The sequence below is a fragment of the Lingula anatina genome, chromosome 1, assembly GCF_051362555.1.
Source record: "Lingula anatina isolate TDL-2025a chromosome 1, LinAna3.0, whole genome shotgun sequence".
NCBI lineage: Eukaryota > Metazoa > Brachiopoda > Lingulata > Lingulida > Lingulidae > Lingula > Lingula anatina.
Window position 1 is genome coordinate 40,205,093 of NC_141767.1, and position 20,163 is coordinate 40,225,255.

The 20,163-nt window shown below is 32.7% G+C and overlaps 1 protein-coding gene and 1 long non-coding RNA gene across 4 annotated transcripts in view; one reads left to right on the forward strand and one right to left on the reverse strand.

Moving 5' to 3' along the window:
* LOC106153899 (uncharacterized) overlaps positions 1-4,243 on the reverse strand; it is a 41,573-nt gene extending 37,330 nt beyond the window's left edge. For 2 of the 3 annotated variants that reach the window (XM_013528034.2, XM_013528036.2), the window contains exon 1: positions 3,716-4,243. In XM_013528034.2, coding sequence (XP_013383488.1) covers positions 3,716-3,783 — 68 coding nt within the window. In that variant the 5' untranslated portion in view covers positions 3,784-4,243. Of the gene's footprint in view, positions 1-2,428; positions 2,449-3,715 lie in introns of those variants that run through there. The other variant, XM_086998365.1, reaches the window with a different exon arrangement.
* A 704-nt stretch (positions 4,244-4,947) lies between these two features.
* Positions 4,948-12,569, forward strand: LOC147764349 (uncharacterized). The gene is made up of 2 exons (XR_015331622.1): positions 4,948-5,397; positions 5,707-12,569. It is a non-coding gene; the product is annotated as an uncharacterized LOC147764349 (long non-coding RNA).
* The last annotated feature ends 7,594 nt before the right edge of the window (positions 12,570-20,163 follow it).

The following is a 20,163-nucleotide window of genomic DNA, read 5'->3' on the forward strand; positions in this document are numbered from 1 at the left end:
TTAGAAAAGAAAAGCCCAATTTTGGCAGTTCACAACAATAAAAACTAAATCATGACAATTAAAGTGTTTCTTCAGTCTCCACAAACAAAGAGTTCTATTGTTTTTGTATAATGAAGATAAGTTTTTCAAATCTGCAGAGAGAAGTCTGATTATTCAATCTGCTTATGCAAGAAATCCAAAGGATGAGAGGATACTTGCCTGTAATAGCTTACTTGATAAATAGCCTATGCAAAATGCTCACCATTAGGAAAGGTTTTTCAGACAACATCTCTAAGGAATCTTGTTTTTCATGACTTCGAATAAAAATACACCTCCTTAATGTGTTTTTCCACATAGGCCAGACCTGTTTGCAAAACTGAAAATATCTTTGGAGCCTTCCACACAATAGAGCTGTTTAAATAATTAATAATGTTTCAACTTTCTCAGTGTGGTGGTGGGAATTTCATTTTAGATGTACACCCACAAATACATTTAACAGCAAATTTAGAATGAACTCTGTGAATTCAAATTCAGTTTAAAGCTGATTTTTATGTTATCATTTAAGTGAAGTAATGATTTTTTAAAAAATAAGTTGATAAAAATCACTTATGTTTTACAAATGTACCCTTAAATATTGTGGTATTCTTGTTAAATAACCAATGCTTCTTTTTTTTTTTGCTTCCATCACCAAATGACACAATAATGATATGGTTGTCATTTGATAAGAAAAAAAAATTTAATAAAAATTCATTTCTATTAATCAATAAACCAAGTAGTCATATTTCAAATGAACAAAAATATCTCAATTCTCATAACTTCAATTTCAATTTCTCAAAAGTAATTTAAAATGTTAATATCTCTTATGTAAATAAACATGTGCACCAAAAATCTGATAAGTTGGCTTATTTCAAAAACAGCACAGTGGAGAGCATAAACTTAATAGTGTAATTGTAAAATTGTTGCAACAAACATCGATTCTGCTGTTCACACTTTTCCATTCATATTTCCTCAGGATTATAAGCTTAGCAGAAAGGTATAAAATTCTCAACAGGTGAAAACTAATGAAATCCCCTCTGTTAATCATTGTTCTTTCTCCCAAAACAATAAGTAAGCTAATAAGTAAGACCAAATTGGTTTCACTCTGGATTCCACAGGGTAACGGCCTTTATGCAGAAAAAGGTCCACACATATTGTTGCCAGGAACACATAATCAATTATTAAATGCTGATTGTTAACTGGGAAAATGTTGCTGAACTTAAAAAGTGCTCAGTTTTAAAACTCCGTACAGTTCAAACAATAACGGCAACAGTGATACAATAAAAGATGGAGCAATGAAACAAAGAACAAAAGGGGTACAGTTTATCTTTCAGGGGTAATGACTTGCAAAAGTTTTCACTTAGTGAAATATTTTAGTAATGAGATGTGAATAGCAATGAAGCAGGACCCTATCATTATGTAAATAAATTTAATAATCTCCCCGACTCCAGTGAGTCCAGCTTTCCTACCTCCAGTACACAGGAACATAACACTCCTTGTACACCACTTCTTTGGAACACCAAACACCTTGCACAAATTACTTGTGACTGTCACCTTTTAGCATTTTGAGCAATGTGTCTGGTTTTAAATGAGAGTTGAGATCCGCATATAAGTATATTCAAAAGCTTTTGTAGTGCAATTCATCACAAGTGACGATGAGAATGGAGTAAATCCATCATTGCAGATGACCCAGCTTCTAAGTCAAAAGCTGGAAAAATTATTTTTCAAAATTTTTTTTCAAAAAATAACAACAAAGCATTCTTTCTTAAGCTCGGGTGAAATTAATTTGTTTACTAGGTACAAAACGCTAGTGTTCTAGCACACACCTGAGCATATCTTAGTGTCAAAACAAGTCTGGACAGACATCAAACATGGAGGCTAGCTGTCTATTTCACATCTCCAGTTTTCCTGATATAATCAGAGTATTACCAAGTGACATATTTATAATCATTTCTCTCTTTAGTTTACCTGCTTGATATTTAACTTGTATCTCAGAAAATTATATTTCAAAATCACAATGCAAATTTCTCCTGGTATCATTAGAAAGGAAAACTGCTGAATAATTCATAAAGCAAAAAGCTGACTAAGAGAGAGAAATCTGAGTTGCCTACAAGCATGACATCTGTCAGCATGACAATGAGATTCACTTAATCAAATCTATTTTCAATTTTGGTCTCTCATTTTCTAGAAATCATACTTATTTTCTTGTCTTTTCTGATTCACTCCCTTTGCGACATATTTATGTTGTATTTCAAAAGGCCAACTGACAGTAAATATCCATACATAACAAAATTGAACATATTGTAAATACAAACACAAAAAGCTGAAAATAGCTGCAAAATAATATAAATTTTAGAAATATTTTGTCAATCCTTTTACCTTACAAACCAATCTATCATTTGTCATAACTTACATTTACAGGAGTAGTATTTTTTATCTTTTCGTACAACTACCTTCATAGTAGATGACACATCCAGCTACAATGCAATCTGTAAAAAATGCTTTACCACAAATGAAAAAAAAAATACATATACGTCTGATGCCAAATTCATAAGAAGAAAAATGGTTGAGACCATTTAAAAACAACTTAGTTGACCCTATTACAAACATGAGAAGAAAAAAAATGTTTTTTCAATGACATTTTGTATGGTTGTTTAAATATAGGGTCAACTCCAACTATAAAGATACATCCTCATTTAGTACACTTCATAAAGACCCATCGAGCTATTCCAAGTGTACAAATAGAAAAAAAAACAGGGTTAAAAAAGGAAATTAGAAGAACCCTTTCCTGAGGTAGGAAGTAATAGCAAACCCAAAGCCTAACTAAGTCATTTCTCTGAGATATTCCACTTTTTTTTTTCTTTCAATATTGCACCTGCCAGGCTTCCCATTCATTTCCCTCTTCAATACTTAAACATTAAATAATCACTATGCAGTTGATCTTGAGATCCCTGGCTTTTCTGCTTCAGGTTATACTATCACCAGAAGTCCTAGCAAAGTCAGAATCTGTGATGGGGGAATCCTGAAAAGGTATCTTCTGATCTCGAGGGTCAAAGTTATCACAGACAGTCTCTCTGCTGGAGACCCACTGTTTTCATGATAACCTCACTTAAAAGTGAAGCCTGTTGCATAATTGTTATTATCTTGGTTAAGGGGATTTTAAGTGTATCTATTCATGTAATGTCAGAATTCACTACTATCAGGGTCTTTAAAAGATATCAGTGCATTTGTTCACTGAGGAGATTGTATCATGCATTGTATATTGATCATATCTGACTTGAAATAATTCAGGAATTTTGCATAGATAGGAATCTAAAGATGCTGCAACTATGATGTAACATGCTACACATACAAATACATTTCTACTAGTAGATCAAATAATCAAGGTGCCTAGCCAATGCTCACATGCCTAACCTTAAATCTTGCTCCTAAATTGTAAAATTGTAATCTGTCACATGTACGATGCTGATCCGCTGATACATACTATATATACTATATATACTGTATATATATATAGCATACACATATTCCTGTATCACAATGATGCATAAAAAATTCAAGGGATTCCTTGAATATAATGTTTATCACAGATCTGAATATTGAAAAAATCAAAAATACTCTAATATTGCAGAAAAATTGAAATGGTCCCTATGGTCCCCTAAAGCTGCCTCGAGGTCTTAAAAGCAGCCTCAACACTCACCTCTTTACCGTTCGCCTCCTGCGTTTGGTAGCATACATGGTCTGATGTACCCAACCGTTCTCGACCATGCAATCGAAATGGTTGCAGTGCTTGTCCTCTGTTCTGCGCCCAGTTCAATACTCCAGGTTTGGCCTAAGTTGTAAAGAAGTATGCAAATCAATGCGCAAAATCTCCCGTCAAGGACGACGAACGGGAGTTTACCCTAGATACTTATAGAACTCAGCTGAAGACTGTGGGAGAGGTCACAGTAAGTACAGCGAGTCTTTGAGTAAGGAACTCTTTAACAAGTAAGTCTCATGCTACTAGTGAGCCATGCGGATACAGTCTTATCACGGTTTTAACCGGTCAACAGTGATGTCCACTTGTTGGACTGCACTCTCTCACACCACATCTACAACACTGGCCAGTTTTAACAATCATCAACACAGCAGCTTTGACTTCTCTAGTGACAGTATGAACAGTTAAGCTCCTCCCCCTCTTTTTCTCAACCAATCACAGGGCAGAGCTCAGCATATTAACATGTCAGGTCCATAATGTTTGATTCTTGATAGTATTGTGGTGTTATGCTAGCCTCTGGCTACTGGCTTTATACCTGTGTTTCATGTCCTATTATTATCTACTGATTATCCTCTGATCACAAGCAAACATAATGTATTGTCTGCAATCTGCTGGTTACACTATCTGTTACACCAGCATTGTTGTTTTATTTACATGGCTAATGTCCCATAACTGCTATTAGAGCACTGAATAAACACTGGAGTGTTTGAATTTATTTGATTTACACTTAATCCCCAATTGACTGGATAGAGATACTCATAGTGTACTCATCTTTCCTCGTTTAAGATCACAACCTTGTAGATCTGACTGGGTGGGTAAAAAGGGCTAAAAAAGGGTACACTTTCAGAGAAAAATAGTGCCAACATCACAACATGATAAGCACAAGAGTGGGATAATTTCATTAAAGAAAATCCAATATTATAAGGTGATATAAAATTACTTGTTTCTACACCAAACCCTGTGTTATTAGTCCCTGATAGCAGTCTATTAGCATTAGAAATAGGTGGAGGGAGCATTATGCGGTGAATGCACATGTTTATGCAAGATCTGTCTGAAGATATCAAAGCATGGAGTCCTGGATCACTTTATCATACAGACTTTAGCAAATGGGTCAGAAAAGAAAAGATGTCTACACTGAAAATAATTTTTGTAAATTTTTGATGGAGGAACTTATATTTTTGAAAATGCCCATGCTGTCATCATTTTCATCGTTATTGCAAAACACACCACTGACTCTTTTTATTTCTTTCCTTTTAAGTATTATAGAATTTTTCTGCAAATTAATGCTATAATGATCTATTCCATATGTGCTTCCAATTTTCTTGTGCTATTGCAGTGAAATCTAATATATCAGCTTCATCACATAGGTTGCTGTATGTTTTTTTCTTTTATCTCCATTCAAAGGATTCAACCTAGAACTCCACTTATTTATCTTAAGATAAGGATAGGCATCTTGAAAATGCTGCCATCCATGCTGTTTATAATAGGTTCATTTTTTGGAGGTAATCCACCATAACAATCAAGGAGAATAGGTCGCCAACTGCACTTCTACAGGTGATTCAAAGGAAATTATTAATTAGGAGAAAACACAGGCTTTAACTCAGCAAGAGGTTCAGAAATTGTAGGTAAGTCTGATTGCTAAGGTGATTAAGCCCTCAAGTCAAAACTACACATTGGTAATTAAACAACCCAACAAGCCAGTAAATTCACCGAGGCATCTGTTCTCTTTTTCATACTCTGACAATTATTTCTCAACTCTGATCCTTTCTCTGGAAAGGGAAAAAAAGAATTAATTGCATTGATAGCAATTATTTTTCCATCTTTTTTATAACAGTACCATAGTTTTGTCAATGCTCCCAAAACATTTTCTTCCTGGCCCTGCTATTCTTGTCTCAAATTTCAATATTGATTTTTTAAAACTAACAACAACGAAGATGGCAAATGAATGCGAGTTCTCCAGGATCCTTGTAGGAAAAATTAGCATCCTTTAGAGCAAAAAAGAGGACAATGGAACTAAGATTGGTTAAAGAAAGTGCATGCAAATCAATAGTTGCTTGGGAAGAACACAATCAGGGAGACATGAACAAAGGCATGGAAGAACTAGTAATGTGCAGTCCCACTTTCGCTTACACAACTAAAGCGATATCGCAGTATTTCTCACTTTTGCATCATCTCCTTCACAATATGGGTTCTGAAAATGAGAGGCAAATTAATATGCCCGAATCTAATTGTGTCAAGTTTTGAAAGAAGGTCATCTGGCGCATTCGGCTTCTTGTTTGGTAGGTGGTCTGACATAATTATAAGTCACTACTACAGGGAACAATTCTATCAATAGAAGGGGTTGGGGTTTCTACTGACAGGTGCTCCTGGAGTATTAAATCTTCATAGCAGGTAACAAAACCTTCATTTAGTGCTGATAACATACGGTCACTTGTTGAGGAATATAGAAAGTTCTGGGCAATATATCAATGAATAAATAAAAGGAGGGAACTTATAAATGTAATGTATCTTAATAATAGAAAAATATTTAAAATCACTTGTAAAATGTGTAACTTAGTATATTTCAGCAGCACATGTTCATAGTTGACAAACTGAGAGAGAGAGAGAGAGAGAGAGAGAGAGAGAGAGAGAGAGAGATCTTATAAACTTCAATGGATTGCTTTATGAAGTACAATCATCAAACAGTTGTTTCTCTTGATTTTGAGAAAGAGAAAGAGAGAGAGAGAGAATGAGAGAGAGAACTTATAAACTTCAATGGATTGCTTTACGAAGTACAATCATCAAACAGTTGTCTCTCTTAATTTTTATCATGACCCATATGTAGTAATATTCTTTATAAAAAAAAAAAAAAAAAAGAAACAGAAAGAAAAAAAAAATGAACCATCATTGTTTTGGAAATCAAAACACTGCACATATAAATATATAATCTAGATTTTTAGCATTAAATATGAACAGCTACACTGCATCATATCAAGCACAGCTGAATGTAACAATAGTGCAGTATGTTACAGCAGATCATACTCTGCATTGCTTAAGTGGAATACAAATTGTTTCAGCAGGGCAACAAAGGTCTTGTGTGTTCTGCTCTGATGTTCTCTTTTGCTATTTATTCAACATGGTACCAATGAGTATGGGTTTGAAAAAAATATAAAACAAATCCAACAATTCCATATAAGCAATGTTAGTAATAAATTATGAAACGTTCGTGTTTGTTCATCGATTTGTTCAATACATGACTTTAATCGTAATTCCCCTATTTTTTTAAAAAGTATGTGAATCAAAGGTTACCATTGTCAGCGACATAAATGTTTTACTCACAAGTTGTTTTCAGGTTTTGGGACCAGCTTTAGTCACAGTTCAATTAGTCATTCACAAAACATGTAATATTATCAATAATGATCATCTGCACTGTTATCATATAGACATTTATAAATAAATAAACATGTATGCAAGTAATAGATAACTGGAATAAAGTACATTAAACAGTATAAACTAATTTTTAACCTAGTTTGCTAGCATTTGACTTACGCCTCTTGGAGCTCACTGCCATGTCCAAGTGTAATGAAATCTGACATTTTGTCATAAACTAGTCAGAAAATGTGGTTTCATTTCCTTTATCTAATACTCCTTAATTTTTTAAAAGAAAAAACAACCGGTAGTTATTCTGCACTTTTATTAAAATAAAATCAAATTGGAACATGTTCAATAAATTTAAGAGACTAAATATCCCAGAAATAGATTTAATAAATTTCTATTTCAGCAAAATTTATTACAATGGTTTTCAAACAGAAAAGTTCAAAAATCCTTAACTCAAACACTGTGTGATTAATCTTAATAAAAGGCAAATCATAATTTATGTTTGATAGTTAATTTGAAATTGATATGTAAATATATGTGTAAACAACCTTCAGGTTACTAAACATATAAAGGCATTAATCGAACTTACATTTAAAGAAATTTTAGCTTATAAGTCATAACCTAATGGATCAGTTTATTGCTTTTAAATAGAAAATACCAGAAAAATACAACTTTACAAGCTGTTTTTATAATACATGTTTTTACAGTAACAATACACATATATTATAAATGTATCTTTATATACAAATAATTCTCATCTAGTTTTTTTCGCTTCGTTTTACACACACCCATGTAAGATTGTGCAAATTTGCCCCAGTTCTTTTAGTGCATTGTGGAAATTTATTTGCAGTGCAAATTCAATCAGACTTCAATTTTAATACCTGAAAATTACCTCAAGGGATTGCAATCAATATAAAGATATCACGCAATCCCACAAGAACCAGAGACAGGAAGTGGAATTGGGTGCAAAACTTTCCTCCAGAATTTTCATTTTATGTTCAAACATTAAGATATTTTGTGAAGGTTAAAATATGTAACATTCTTAAGTTTAAATAAAAAGCTGTTTTCAAAATAATGAGAATGGGGAGACTATCAAAAGGAAAAACTTTCTGCCAGAATTTCTAAGTAATCTAATTTCTATCTAAATAATATAGTAATAATACATATTTTGTAAAGGTTGAGGGAATATTCTTAAATTAAAGGCAAATCTGGATTTTTTTTTTTGATAGGTGAGAATAGGGAAAATCATTAAAATGGAAAAAAACTATCCCCTAGAATTTTCCATTTTGATAATTTTAAAGCTATAAATCCTGTAAAGGATGAAGAGACTTTTTAAGAATATGATGGAACTGGGAGGACAATCGAAAGGAGTTTTTTACTTAACAATTTTTTTTAATTCAACACTGTTTTTTTTTTCCATTTTTGACAATAATTTTAATTCAACATAGATTACTTTCTGACAATGAATTAATCACTGAAATGTAAAATAGTTTTCATCTTCTAAAATTCAGTCATTATTATACAACAAACAATTCACTCTTAGTTTTAAAAAATCTAATCTACATACAGTAATCAACCAATAATTTTTTTCATTTGAATACTTTTAGGGAGCACAGAGAAAGCAAACACACTTTCCAGAAATGTTTTGATTAAATCTTATTGTAAAAAGAGGTTTACATGGGCAAAAGTTGTAAAAACTGATAATCCTGAAAATTTAAATGGGATCAGGGGGCACAAGGTCCTTGTCAGTTCCAGGGCAAAGAATGAAGAAAAAAATCCAGAAATCCAGCATAATCTGGAAAACTTTCACCATGGGTTAACCTTAATTTTTAAAAGTTAGTCCAAAGTTATATTCAAACTAAAATAATAATAATAATAATAATATGATAAAGAAGAAAATGAAAACTGCCACATTTCTGTTTACAAAATATTTAAAATAAGAGGCACAATAACTCTTTTTATTGTCCCTAGAAAATAAGTTTACAACTGAATAATTATTTAAAAGCTTTGCTTTCTCTCATATAAATTCCGTGCTTCTTCATCTATCTTTTCACTCATAATAACATAAACAAAGCAGATTTTTTTTCACAATCATAATATAGAAATAATTAAACAATTAACCCGATAATACCAAGAATGTATCTGAAAGTGTCTAAAAATATTTTAATCTAAAAATACCAAACTACGTGTTCTATTAAGAACGATTATACTGTCACCTGATGAGGGCGACTGACAAAAATGGGGTTTACCAGGGAAGTTGTCATGTCTAGCAGAAATTGGTTCTTGTTCTTGGAGTGAAGAAGGGTTAGGTGATTTGTAACCCATTGGTTTACTAAAGTTCCGAAGGCCAACTTATGATTTGAAGCTGTTTATTTAGAACTATTAAGGAAAACTAGTTCGTGATGATGGAAAGCATGCAAAAGAGCAGGTAAAATGTAATTTGCTCTGCACAGGACTGCAGTGTACTGCCTTGGCACACGTTAACTTATAATCAAAGTCTGCATGTAATTAACACAAATAATATCACAACTTTCTCAGTTACATAGACTTGGATAAGTTTGGAAAAGTTTGAAGCCTTCAAGAAGTTTACAACTACTTGACATGGAGGGCCAACATACTGCACCGAGTGTACTGACAGGCAGAAAAATGATTATTGAAATTTGTCATCTTTCCATCTTCACAGTGAGTTAGCTTTGTCATAAAAAATCAGTCAGTTTCAGGACCGTCATTGTCCTCCTGGGTTTTATCAGTTCATCTAATTATGCCCTCCTCAGTATAAACAAAGAGACAGAGCCTGCCAGTGTGCATACTTAGCAGCTAACCCCTTCACCTTCGGTACCATATCACTGAATCAAACCGGTCGCGGCTCTTTAATTATAAATTCAAATTGCATTTTACAGGGACGAAATGCTGGTGAGTGACACAAATGTCTTTTCAGAGAGCAGATACCAGCTTCAGAAATTGGGAGTTATGAGTAATCAGAGGATACAGGACTCGGAAAAACCTCCACTCATTTTCAAAAAAATTATATTGATGCTTGGCACGGAACATAAAATAGACTAAGTGAGTGTCTTTTCAATTTATCAAGGGTCATCATGTACAAATAAATTTTGGGCAGTGGCTGCAAAATGACCATCTTAAACCATAAATTCAATAAATGAGCATTAAAGTGTCACCTAATTGAGTATTTCAACTTTTCACTGATAACATACAGTAACAAAACTTTTTCTTTCACTGAGCTGTAACCCCTCCTACTTCCAAATGTTCGGTCACTGTTTTGTCCTTCTGCACTTTACATAGTAACCCTTAAAGTGCAAAATATGTAGCATTCTACTTGAGTTTTGTTATGTCTATAAATGTGATTTTTTAGCATAAAATTTGAAAATTTCCTGACAACTAATTGAAAAATCAAAAAATTCCATTGAAATCCTGCCCCTCCTCTCCCAATGGGATGGAGATTACCAATAAGTACATAAAGTCAATTAAATTAACAAAACAACTTTTCATGCAAATTGTTTTTAAATGTGATGAGTAGATTAATAGATGGCCACTGAGGTCCACCTAGCGTACATACTTTATCTGAGACCGACTGCCCAGGTGCCTAAAATTATAAATGCTCAAAGACAAGATAAATGACTGGTCTCTGTTATCTGTCAGTGGACTTAAAAAAGAGGCACCTTTGTTAGGTGCAAGGGCTATCAGTTATGTCTCCCCACAAATCTAAATCTAGATCAGTGTAGCCAAAGTAATTAAGGACAGGATAATTGCATATCTTCTAAATGCTTTTCATGTACAATGAGACGGCTTGTGTTTGCTGTCTTTTTCTTGCAATTACACACTGTTGATGAAATCACTAAATTTGATGCATTTAATAAAATGATACAATAAATGTGACAGACGCTGAGACAAAATCTATTTACTGGCAGCCCACAAGTGTTGAAGATTTTATTATCAAAGGTTACCTGAAGTTTGTGAACTGAGAAAAACAACCTTTTTTTCTGTAGAATATATGCAGCAAGACTTGGATGCTGCAAAGCAGTGGTTGTAAGGGTGTTGAAAAATTCATGCATAAAAGTAACACATCTGTTTCATGAATAAAGTTCAGTCATTTTCCTGTACATTTTAGTTAATTATTCAACATAGAAAGTAGACAGATTTTTTACACAAATATAGCAAGTAAACAAGTTACAGTCAGTAAAAAAGTTCAGATTTGCAGACATGCGAGGCAGTCACACTAAAGCCATGTTAATTGTGGCTAATTCATGAATACCACTGCATGCAGCACTTACCACAATGTGTAGACATGTTTAGATCCGAGTCGACTTAACTGTCATAGGTTTTAGTCATGCAAAATTATCACACTATTATTTCACATGACAGAGGACAGCATGCCGCTGGCAATTGCTTCTGAGTGTGCATCCTTTTTTTTTAACACCTTGATTTTCAAGCATACAACAGGAGCGGACTACATTTATTGCATTGTCTTTGAAAGCTCATTGTTATTTGCATTTTTACCTATTTGTAAAGACTCGCTATCAGATAATACAAATTAACAGGCTTAATTAAATAAAAATGTTGTTTTTTCATAAATTAAAAGTCTAAACAGTTGAAAATAGAGTGAAAGTTTTGTCATTTGTGAGGGTAAAGTAGGTAAAATGTTAGTTGGAAAATCCATTAAAACCATTGATGATGTTTTTGGAAGACTTATGTGCATTTTACATTTTCAACCATTAAATAAACAATGTACAAACCAGTGCATTAAATGATTGAATTTTATATGGCGCACACTGAATGTTCATTTAAAGCCACATGCTCTAATATTTGTATGCTGTTTACAACTTATGTTGCTCATAATTCACTTGACTAGGCACATTCACCATTCATGTAAAATTACTTGGTTCCAAAACTTTTCATTGATAAAAATGTATTTTTAAACTTTTCAATGGGTTACTAAATTTTTTTTGATAATCATAAATAACATCAGTCACCTGGTGATGCATATTTGATTTTTCAAATATCCTGGTAACAATCCAAGCATATAAATATATATATATACAATAAAGCATCTTGGTGCTAAGATGGTGTAACATTAAGTTATCGTATGTTTCTGAATTTAAATCCCTATCAATAGAATTTGTCCTATTTATCAGTTTTTGTTCCTTAAATTTACTTATTCTTTCTGAAAGATCCTGTGCTTAAATCTCAAGGGCAAGTAATAGATATACCTTAAATAATGAAATTGATACATCTGCTCAAAATTGTACCTGTATGCCAACTCAAAATGTACTCAAATAGCTGAGGTCAACAGAAAAAATTAACTGTACTTCAATCTTTCTTTCTTTTTTTTCTTTTCTTTCTTTTATTGAAAACTAGATTTTACTTTTCTCATTGCACCTAACAAAATGCAGCATTTAAAAATTACCCATTTCAAAATCAGTAACATTTAGCAACTAAAACTCTTACTCTATTAAATATAAACACATTGCATCTGGCCATCTCTATCACTCTGGCAAATGTATAACATAAATACCGAAGAACACCTTAAAGCATCAAACCACACCTTATCATACCACGCACTCTTTGCATGCCAAACAGGTTGACTTCAACCACTCAGTTGACAATTACACTTAACATGATTACTGCTGTGGTTAGAAACAAGATATAAATTAATCTAACTCTTTCAGAAGTTATCATTTTTAATTTATATAAATGAGACAAGGACATGTTGTAATGTATTGTTTATGAAATGCTACAAGCTCCTAGGGTCTACATTGCTCGACTGTATTAGTATCAAACAATTTTTGGGTCCCTTAAAAGTAAACACAAACCACGCGGGTATTTTTACATATTGTAAAGATTTTGTGAAACTTGATAACCTTATGGCAAATGATCAGAATGTCGGTATGAAATAAAACAGCTAGGGAAAACCAGAAAAAAATCAAACTGGTTTATGTGGAGATAGTATTCATATTCCTACTGTACTTTGACCACCCTGTTAAGTTCTTCAGTTACTGGTACATGTCTGTGTCTGACTCTAAGTGAAAGAGCAATTACATTTTCTACAGTTAAGTTACCATAAACGATTAAATTTCATGTAAAGAAAAAACTATATGTTTTTTTATCAAGCAATTCTTAGTAATCATAAAATTGCAAATATTGAAAATTTAGACAAAGTTATGAAATCAAGATGCCAGATGTGCACATAGTATGATGTTTTGCAGCAAATTCTGAGATAAGTGACTTGATAGCATAGTCTTACTTCAAATAAATAAATAAAAACTTTTTTGTCTAGTTTAGGGTAAAAAAAAAAAGAAAAGGTCCCAAACAAGGACAACAGACAGGTCATAACATCCCAGTAAAGAAAAATTAAAAATTCCAAAAGGCCACTAATCACCATATCCAAGTATAATGTCAACTTGCACTTCAAAGTTAATCTTGGGTGACTTTTTTATCATCAAGTACCTTTCCAATTTCATTCCTGATGACCAAACTCAAGAATTATAGTCAGGTATTTTTGAACAATGCAACTGAAGGAAAAAAAAATAGACGCCATGAAAAATCTAAAACAGAAAAAAAACTGTCTACCTTGAAATGGACTCAAAGCCCTGGGTGAGAAAAAACCAGTCTTGCAGAAGAACTTGCAATCGGGAGCCGACCTCTGTCCAGGTTTTGGCCACTGATACACTGACCCTGGTCAAGTGAGTTATGGCTGTAACTAACTATGATCTGACACAAACCATTACATGCCATTCTTCACCCACACCAACTCGCATGCTACTCTAAAGTACTGGAGTTGTGAACACAAAAATCTACACATTGGTGTTCTCTGTTTTTTTATGCAAATTCTTGCAATAGAGTGAAAAATGTGTCTAGAATACTATGCAAATGTTGACCAATGGAAGTTCTTTAAGAATCTTTTTATATTAATCATTTAAATAGGATTAAAGAACATGTACAAATATCTTTTTAAGAAGAAAATGTCAGTTGTGCCAAGTGTATGCATTTGCAAATGTCACCACTAAAAACATAAAAAGATGCTGAGTAAGAATTTTTAAAAATTACGTTTCCTTCTTGAAATTTAGGGAAATTTAATTTGCTTTTTAATACACAATACCCCTCTATGCCTTTAAATTAAGGAAACAACATTCTGACTAAATGAAAGGTTACAAAACTGAAATATGCAGAACTGAAAAATCTTCACCACAGTTTAATGTAATTTACTAATATCTTTGGTTAAAAGTATCATGTTCATCCCAGGAAAATTACCAACCCATTTACCATATATATTATATTCATCCTGTTAAGTTTTTTGCAGCACTACAATAACAAATCAGGTCATTCATCATATAGTTTTAAGTTTTCCCCACTTATGCAACATTACTCTGTGATAAAATGAAATTCAGAGAAACTATTGTGTATTTGAGGAAAAAAATACCAAGGAAAGTTAAAACTAATGAGTTGGGCTGTGATCAGTGATGTCTAAACTTAGCCATTCATCAAACTATTGATATAACTAACATCAAAGCAAACAAAACTGAAATGGTTTAGTTGAAAAATGCCATTATGATGGAGAACGTTTCACATTAAAATCTCTCAAAATGATAAATACATTAAATTGTATCTAACTGACATAAGTTTTCATATTCAGAGTTAGTTTACAGAAACATGAGTGAGTGTTGGCATGCCACACTTTTGATGCAGATCATGGAAAACATGACAGGTAATAAAATTTAAAAAATACATAACGGTACGAAAGAGATACTGGAAGTTATATAAGTGCATAGAGCATCTTTAAAAAATGCAATTCATATTACAGCAGATCACTTTTTCTGATAAAAAAGTAACATGTTTTTGAAGAAACTATACATGTTCTATCATTCTGGCATACAGTTTGGACTCCTTATTAAAGGCCCCTTAATTATGTTACTGACTTGTAAAGTTTAAGTAACAATTAACCCCTTTAAAGATATTCAGTACACAAAAGAAAAAAAATAAATAAAAATAATAAAAATAAAAAACCTATTTCACTGCATTTTTTCTTAACAGTAAGATTCTTTTTAACACTTGGGAATTCTACATTGCAAGCAAACTACACTGCATTGAATCTTATATCTAGGTACTCATCAACTATTCATGTGTACTAGTATGTCCACTATCTTTTTTCACTGAAGTCAGGATCAATTTGCAGTCAGAAGCTATCAGCTAACAAGCATCTTTTCATCAGTATTTGATTTAAATATATTCAAAAAACTGCCACCAGTACATTTGCCTCTCCATTCATTTCCAGCTTATAAAAACAGTAATCCTACATTTGTTTAAGATAATTGATTTTTTTAAATTAAAACTACTTTTAAAAATGTGAAGTATATTGCTATCACTGTTATGAAATATATCTCCCCCAGCTGATAACTTATCCTCTAAAATCTCTTCTATTTCAACTTCAATAAAATTTCTTGAATCTTATTCCTTTCTTGCTGTAAAAGATGAAAAAGTTTGTTTATTCATCATTTTGAGAAATTTCAATCACCCCTTAAACCTAAATCAACAACTTTATTCCAATTTTTTTTTCAAAATAAGTGCCAAATATTTTCATAACTTGTTACAAATAAACTGACAAAAAGTTCATCAAATATAAAATGGATATATAGAAATCGATTGAAGCCAGGGTCCTATTACACCTGGCATGTCCGGTAGTCATTACTGCCACTTTGGACCCAGACAATAGCACTTTGCACTCAAACCAGAGGAGACAATAGTAATAACACAGATTTCATGACCAAAAAAAATCATACCCTTGACAATTGGAGCATGGCAGATCTTGTCATGTGATTGCCAAACCTTGACACCACTCTTAATTGAAATGATTGTTAAAGTACCTAAATGATAATTATAAATAAATAAATAAAGATAAAAAAAGAAAAATATCCAACTCTTTGTATTTGCAGATGTGAATGTAAAGAATACTACTGAAAAGATAGTACTAACTGCAAAACTTAGGTGAAAATTGAAAGAAAGTAATATAAGTACAGTTTAGAAACTGGAGCATGGAAATATAATTTTTTATCAGCTTGAGAATCAAGTAACAACTTAACTAATGTAAATACATGTCATGAAAGTATTCCATCCACTTTTTGAATCTGTGCATTTATATAAAAACCATCAGCCCTTGTTTCTTTCGCAGTATATTAAAATATCCCACAGAAAACTGAAGTTTATTAGAATTTCCTGTCTTGTAGAACAACACTATAAAATGTTTTAAAATCTGCAGGGATAATTTAATAGAAGTTTGCCAAATTAAACTTTTGATAATAAAAAAGAAACTAATAAAAGAAAGCTCAATAAATATGCTTCTTAAATTAATTAGCAAGTGAACTTTTCAATAAAAAATTTCAACACAAATAAGTTAAAAATCTGGAGAACCTACTAGTACATCATTTCAGAACTATGTACCCTAATACAACTACATTCTTCATGCATGATTACCCGTCTTGGCATGGGTGTCTTCAGACTTGCACTCACTCACTACTCCCAACCAGTTCTCAAATGATTTAAAATACAACCTCTAATAACAATGTACTCAACTATTATACAATATGAAAAGTTTGCACTTACACCGCTTAAGAATTGAACATTAGGTTTTAGTAGACTCCGTACTGCTTCACCCCTCCCCTGTCGTGTTATGATGGATGGGAAATACACTTGACTGTTATAAAGTCTTAGGTCACCCAGGGGCAGTAGTGACTGTCAAAGCTTTGGACAACCTATACAAAATGTCTTTACACCAAAAAACCTGTGCGATACCAGAGCTGGAGCTGGAGGTAAACTCGCAACACCGTTTCACTTGTGAGACTTTTGACTTTCTTTCTGTTGTGTTCTTATCGCTTCAAGTCAATTTTTAGAGCAGGTAATGGGACTAGAGTGACAAAAAATTGGTCTCTTTACATAAGGACAGTGCTATTTTCAGAGATTAATACAACCATTTCAAATATCAAATACATATATATATATATGCACTAAGCTGCACTCACTGCTCCAATACTCTTAATGCCCTGGTGCGAATTCCAATATCCCTCTTGTTTTCCATATCATTGTACAAGTTATGCAGTTCAATATTCTTCAGCCAATGATATGCAAAACTATAGCAAATGCATATTTTGTACCACTCCTGATCAATACAATTTAATCATGATAACTTCATTTTTATAAAACTTTACAATAACTCTAGAAAAGCATGTTTTCCAAGGGAAATGTTGTACATACCGTAATTGGGACTTTTCCTCAAGAAAAATTCATCACTTTAAGATGTTTGAATACACGTATATGTAGGATGCCAAAGCAACATCATTGTCAAAAAATGTTATGGGGGCATTTTTACAAATTATTCAGATATGTGAATTTGAAGGGCAAAAAGGGTTTTTATTTTGTCAACCTGGGTAATGAAAAGGGCAAGCCATTCTGTCACATGGGCTACAGTGTCTAAACTGTCCATGCACACTGTCTGCCCTGCCCATGTTATTAATAAACCTGATTAAAATGGTTTCCTGGTAAGGTGAAAGTACCCAAAGTCAAGGCCCATCTGTCTAGTGCAAAAAAGGGTTACATATATATAGACAGTTAAAAAAGAACCACCAGTTGGCACAAGTTATGAATATTTATAGGGGTAGATAAGTACATGGGCAGCTTTGGATCAGCTGGAAATATGATTGTGATGTAGCATGCTCCTTGTGCTTACTGGGGGAATGGTTGTAAAGATAAATATAAAACATGAAATAAAAAGATGGAAATCATGGTCTAAATATTTGTTATTGATATGCAAAATTACTTCCTATCTGAAATTGTTAAATGTTTGATTTTTTATCGTAATAAAGCAAGTTGTTGCATCAGAGTTCAAACTGTCACTTTTTTTTTGCTTTGAAATTACACATGACTACAAAGCTTAATTTTAAAAAAAATCCAAATTTTTCAAATAAAAATTTTAGGATTTTGTACCTAATTGACCTAGGATTTTAAAACTGCTGGTGGGAAAATGCAATTAATGACCAGTCAATCAAGGACAGCACAGCTTGTGACACCTGAGTGCATTTCGTTTGTTGGTACTAGCCTTACTATGAATAACGTAAATGAACTGAAAACCATCATGATAATTAGACTAAATCCAATTTAATTTTGTAAAGACAAATTACTAGTACTAAGTAATGATTTTGAACATTATATATCGATTCCTACTGAATGTCTGTTTGCGTTGATGTGTACAGAAAGCCCCTCTCCAAAAAATTGCAAAAATCAAATTTATTAATAAGTCAAAATTATTTAATAAATTGGACCATGCATACAACAAATGATCTAATGTGATGACAAATACCTGTAAATTTTATCTAAAGGATCTTCTTAACTGTTCAAATGCATATTTTTTAGCCAACCCGAGAAAATCAAATTCAAATCAAGGCTGTATCTTCTTTCAGTATTAACACATTTATAATTCAAAGGTAAAATGACCAAATACTGAAAATCTGATTTAGAACTTATATAATGAAAGTAAATTTTATTGGTTTTTAACTCAACCAATTTATATAATGATAGTAAATTTTATTGGATTTTAACTCAACCAATGATATGCATTCTTGATGCCTTTATGCTTGAGACGAAGTCATAACTGTACACCTGCCTGGTGTCAGATAATGACAAAGTTTTCAGATCAAAAAATATTTTACAAGGTAGTTCAGTGCATTTTAACATGCGGATTGAAACAATATATGTTGCCAACACAGCACATGAGTGTCATTTCACTCTGATTTATTCTTTAAGAAAAAAAGTGGAGCCTAGACTTTCACCAACAAAAAGGCAGTTCTTTCAGGCCTGTAGCCAGGGGGGGGGGGGGGGGGGGGGGTGTTCGAAAGAACCACCCTTTTTGTCAGGAAAATGTCCATTCTGGGTAAAATCTGAGCTAGGTACACAAAGGTTTTCATTTTAAAAGGTCCACTTTTTTGGAAAAAGAACCCCTCTTTTGAAATTGCTGGTACAGGCCTGTCTTTCAACCCCCGCTCTACAGAAATCCCTCCAACTACAGACCTGAACATACTACAGACTTACCTTATATCTTTAATTGATGGTCTTTTGTGAAGTCAAAGTCACATCAGATTTCATGAAGGAGAAAAATCAGACTAACCACAAATATTTTCACAACCAATTTTTCAATACGGAGTATAGAACACTCTAGGGGAATTATTTGTTTCTTTATTATTTTCACACCTATAATTAAGTTCACATAACCTGTCAGTGTTCCATTTATGAATTGCTGAACACCCCAATTCCAGTTTTGAGACTTCTGAAACCTGTCAAAGGCCTGACTGGTGAGGTTTTAATAATGTAATCCTCTACATAGCAATAATTAATATTATATGTTTATTTCTTCTTTGGGTTAAAAATTCATGGATTAAAAAAAATTCTCAATGTAAGTGGCACTGTTCACATCAAAGGGCATTTAAACAATGAGTTGTGCTCTTGGGATTTTTTCCTAATAAATGACCGATAGAAAAATGTTCTGTAGATGGCAGCACAAGATTACTAACTGTCGCAATTCTGCTACCTGCTCTGGGCCAAAGGGACAAAATGCTTCAATCTAGTCCTATGTTTGAACTCTCATTCATTTCTGTTCCTTATAAGAGCTCTGTGTGCTGTATACTATGTAATTTTCATGGAAGGCTCTAAAAGCAATTTACCATGGGCTAATTGTTTGGCATGCTATCATTTCTAGGTTTTCAACTCAAACATCAAAGATTGTGTCTCATATTTCCCATCAGTACTACATGTATAGGCTCTCAATAACAGACTATCAAGAGGAATATATTGAGTGAAATGTGTCTCTGGACGCATCCTTTTCAAATATTGCTGGTGTGGGTTGTAATTCATACAAACATATATTTGCTAAGGAAATATTTAATATCACATAATATAACTTGTCAACAGTGCATTTTTTTAAAGAACAAACAACTGTTACATAATCATTCTTAGGTCCATGAACACCAAAAATCAAA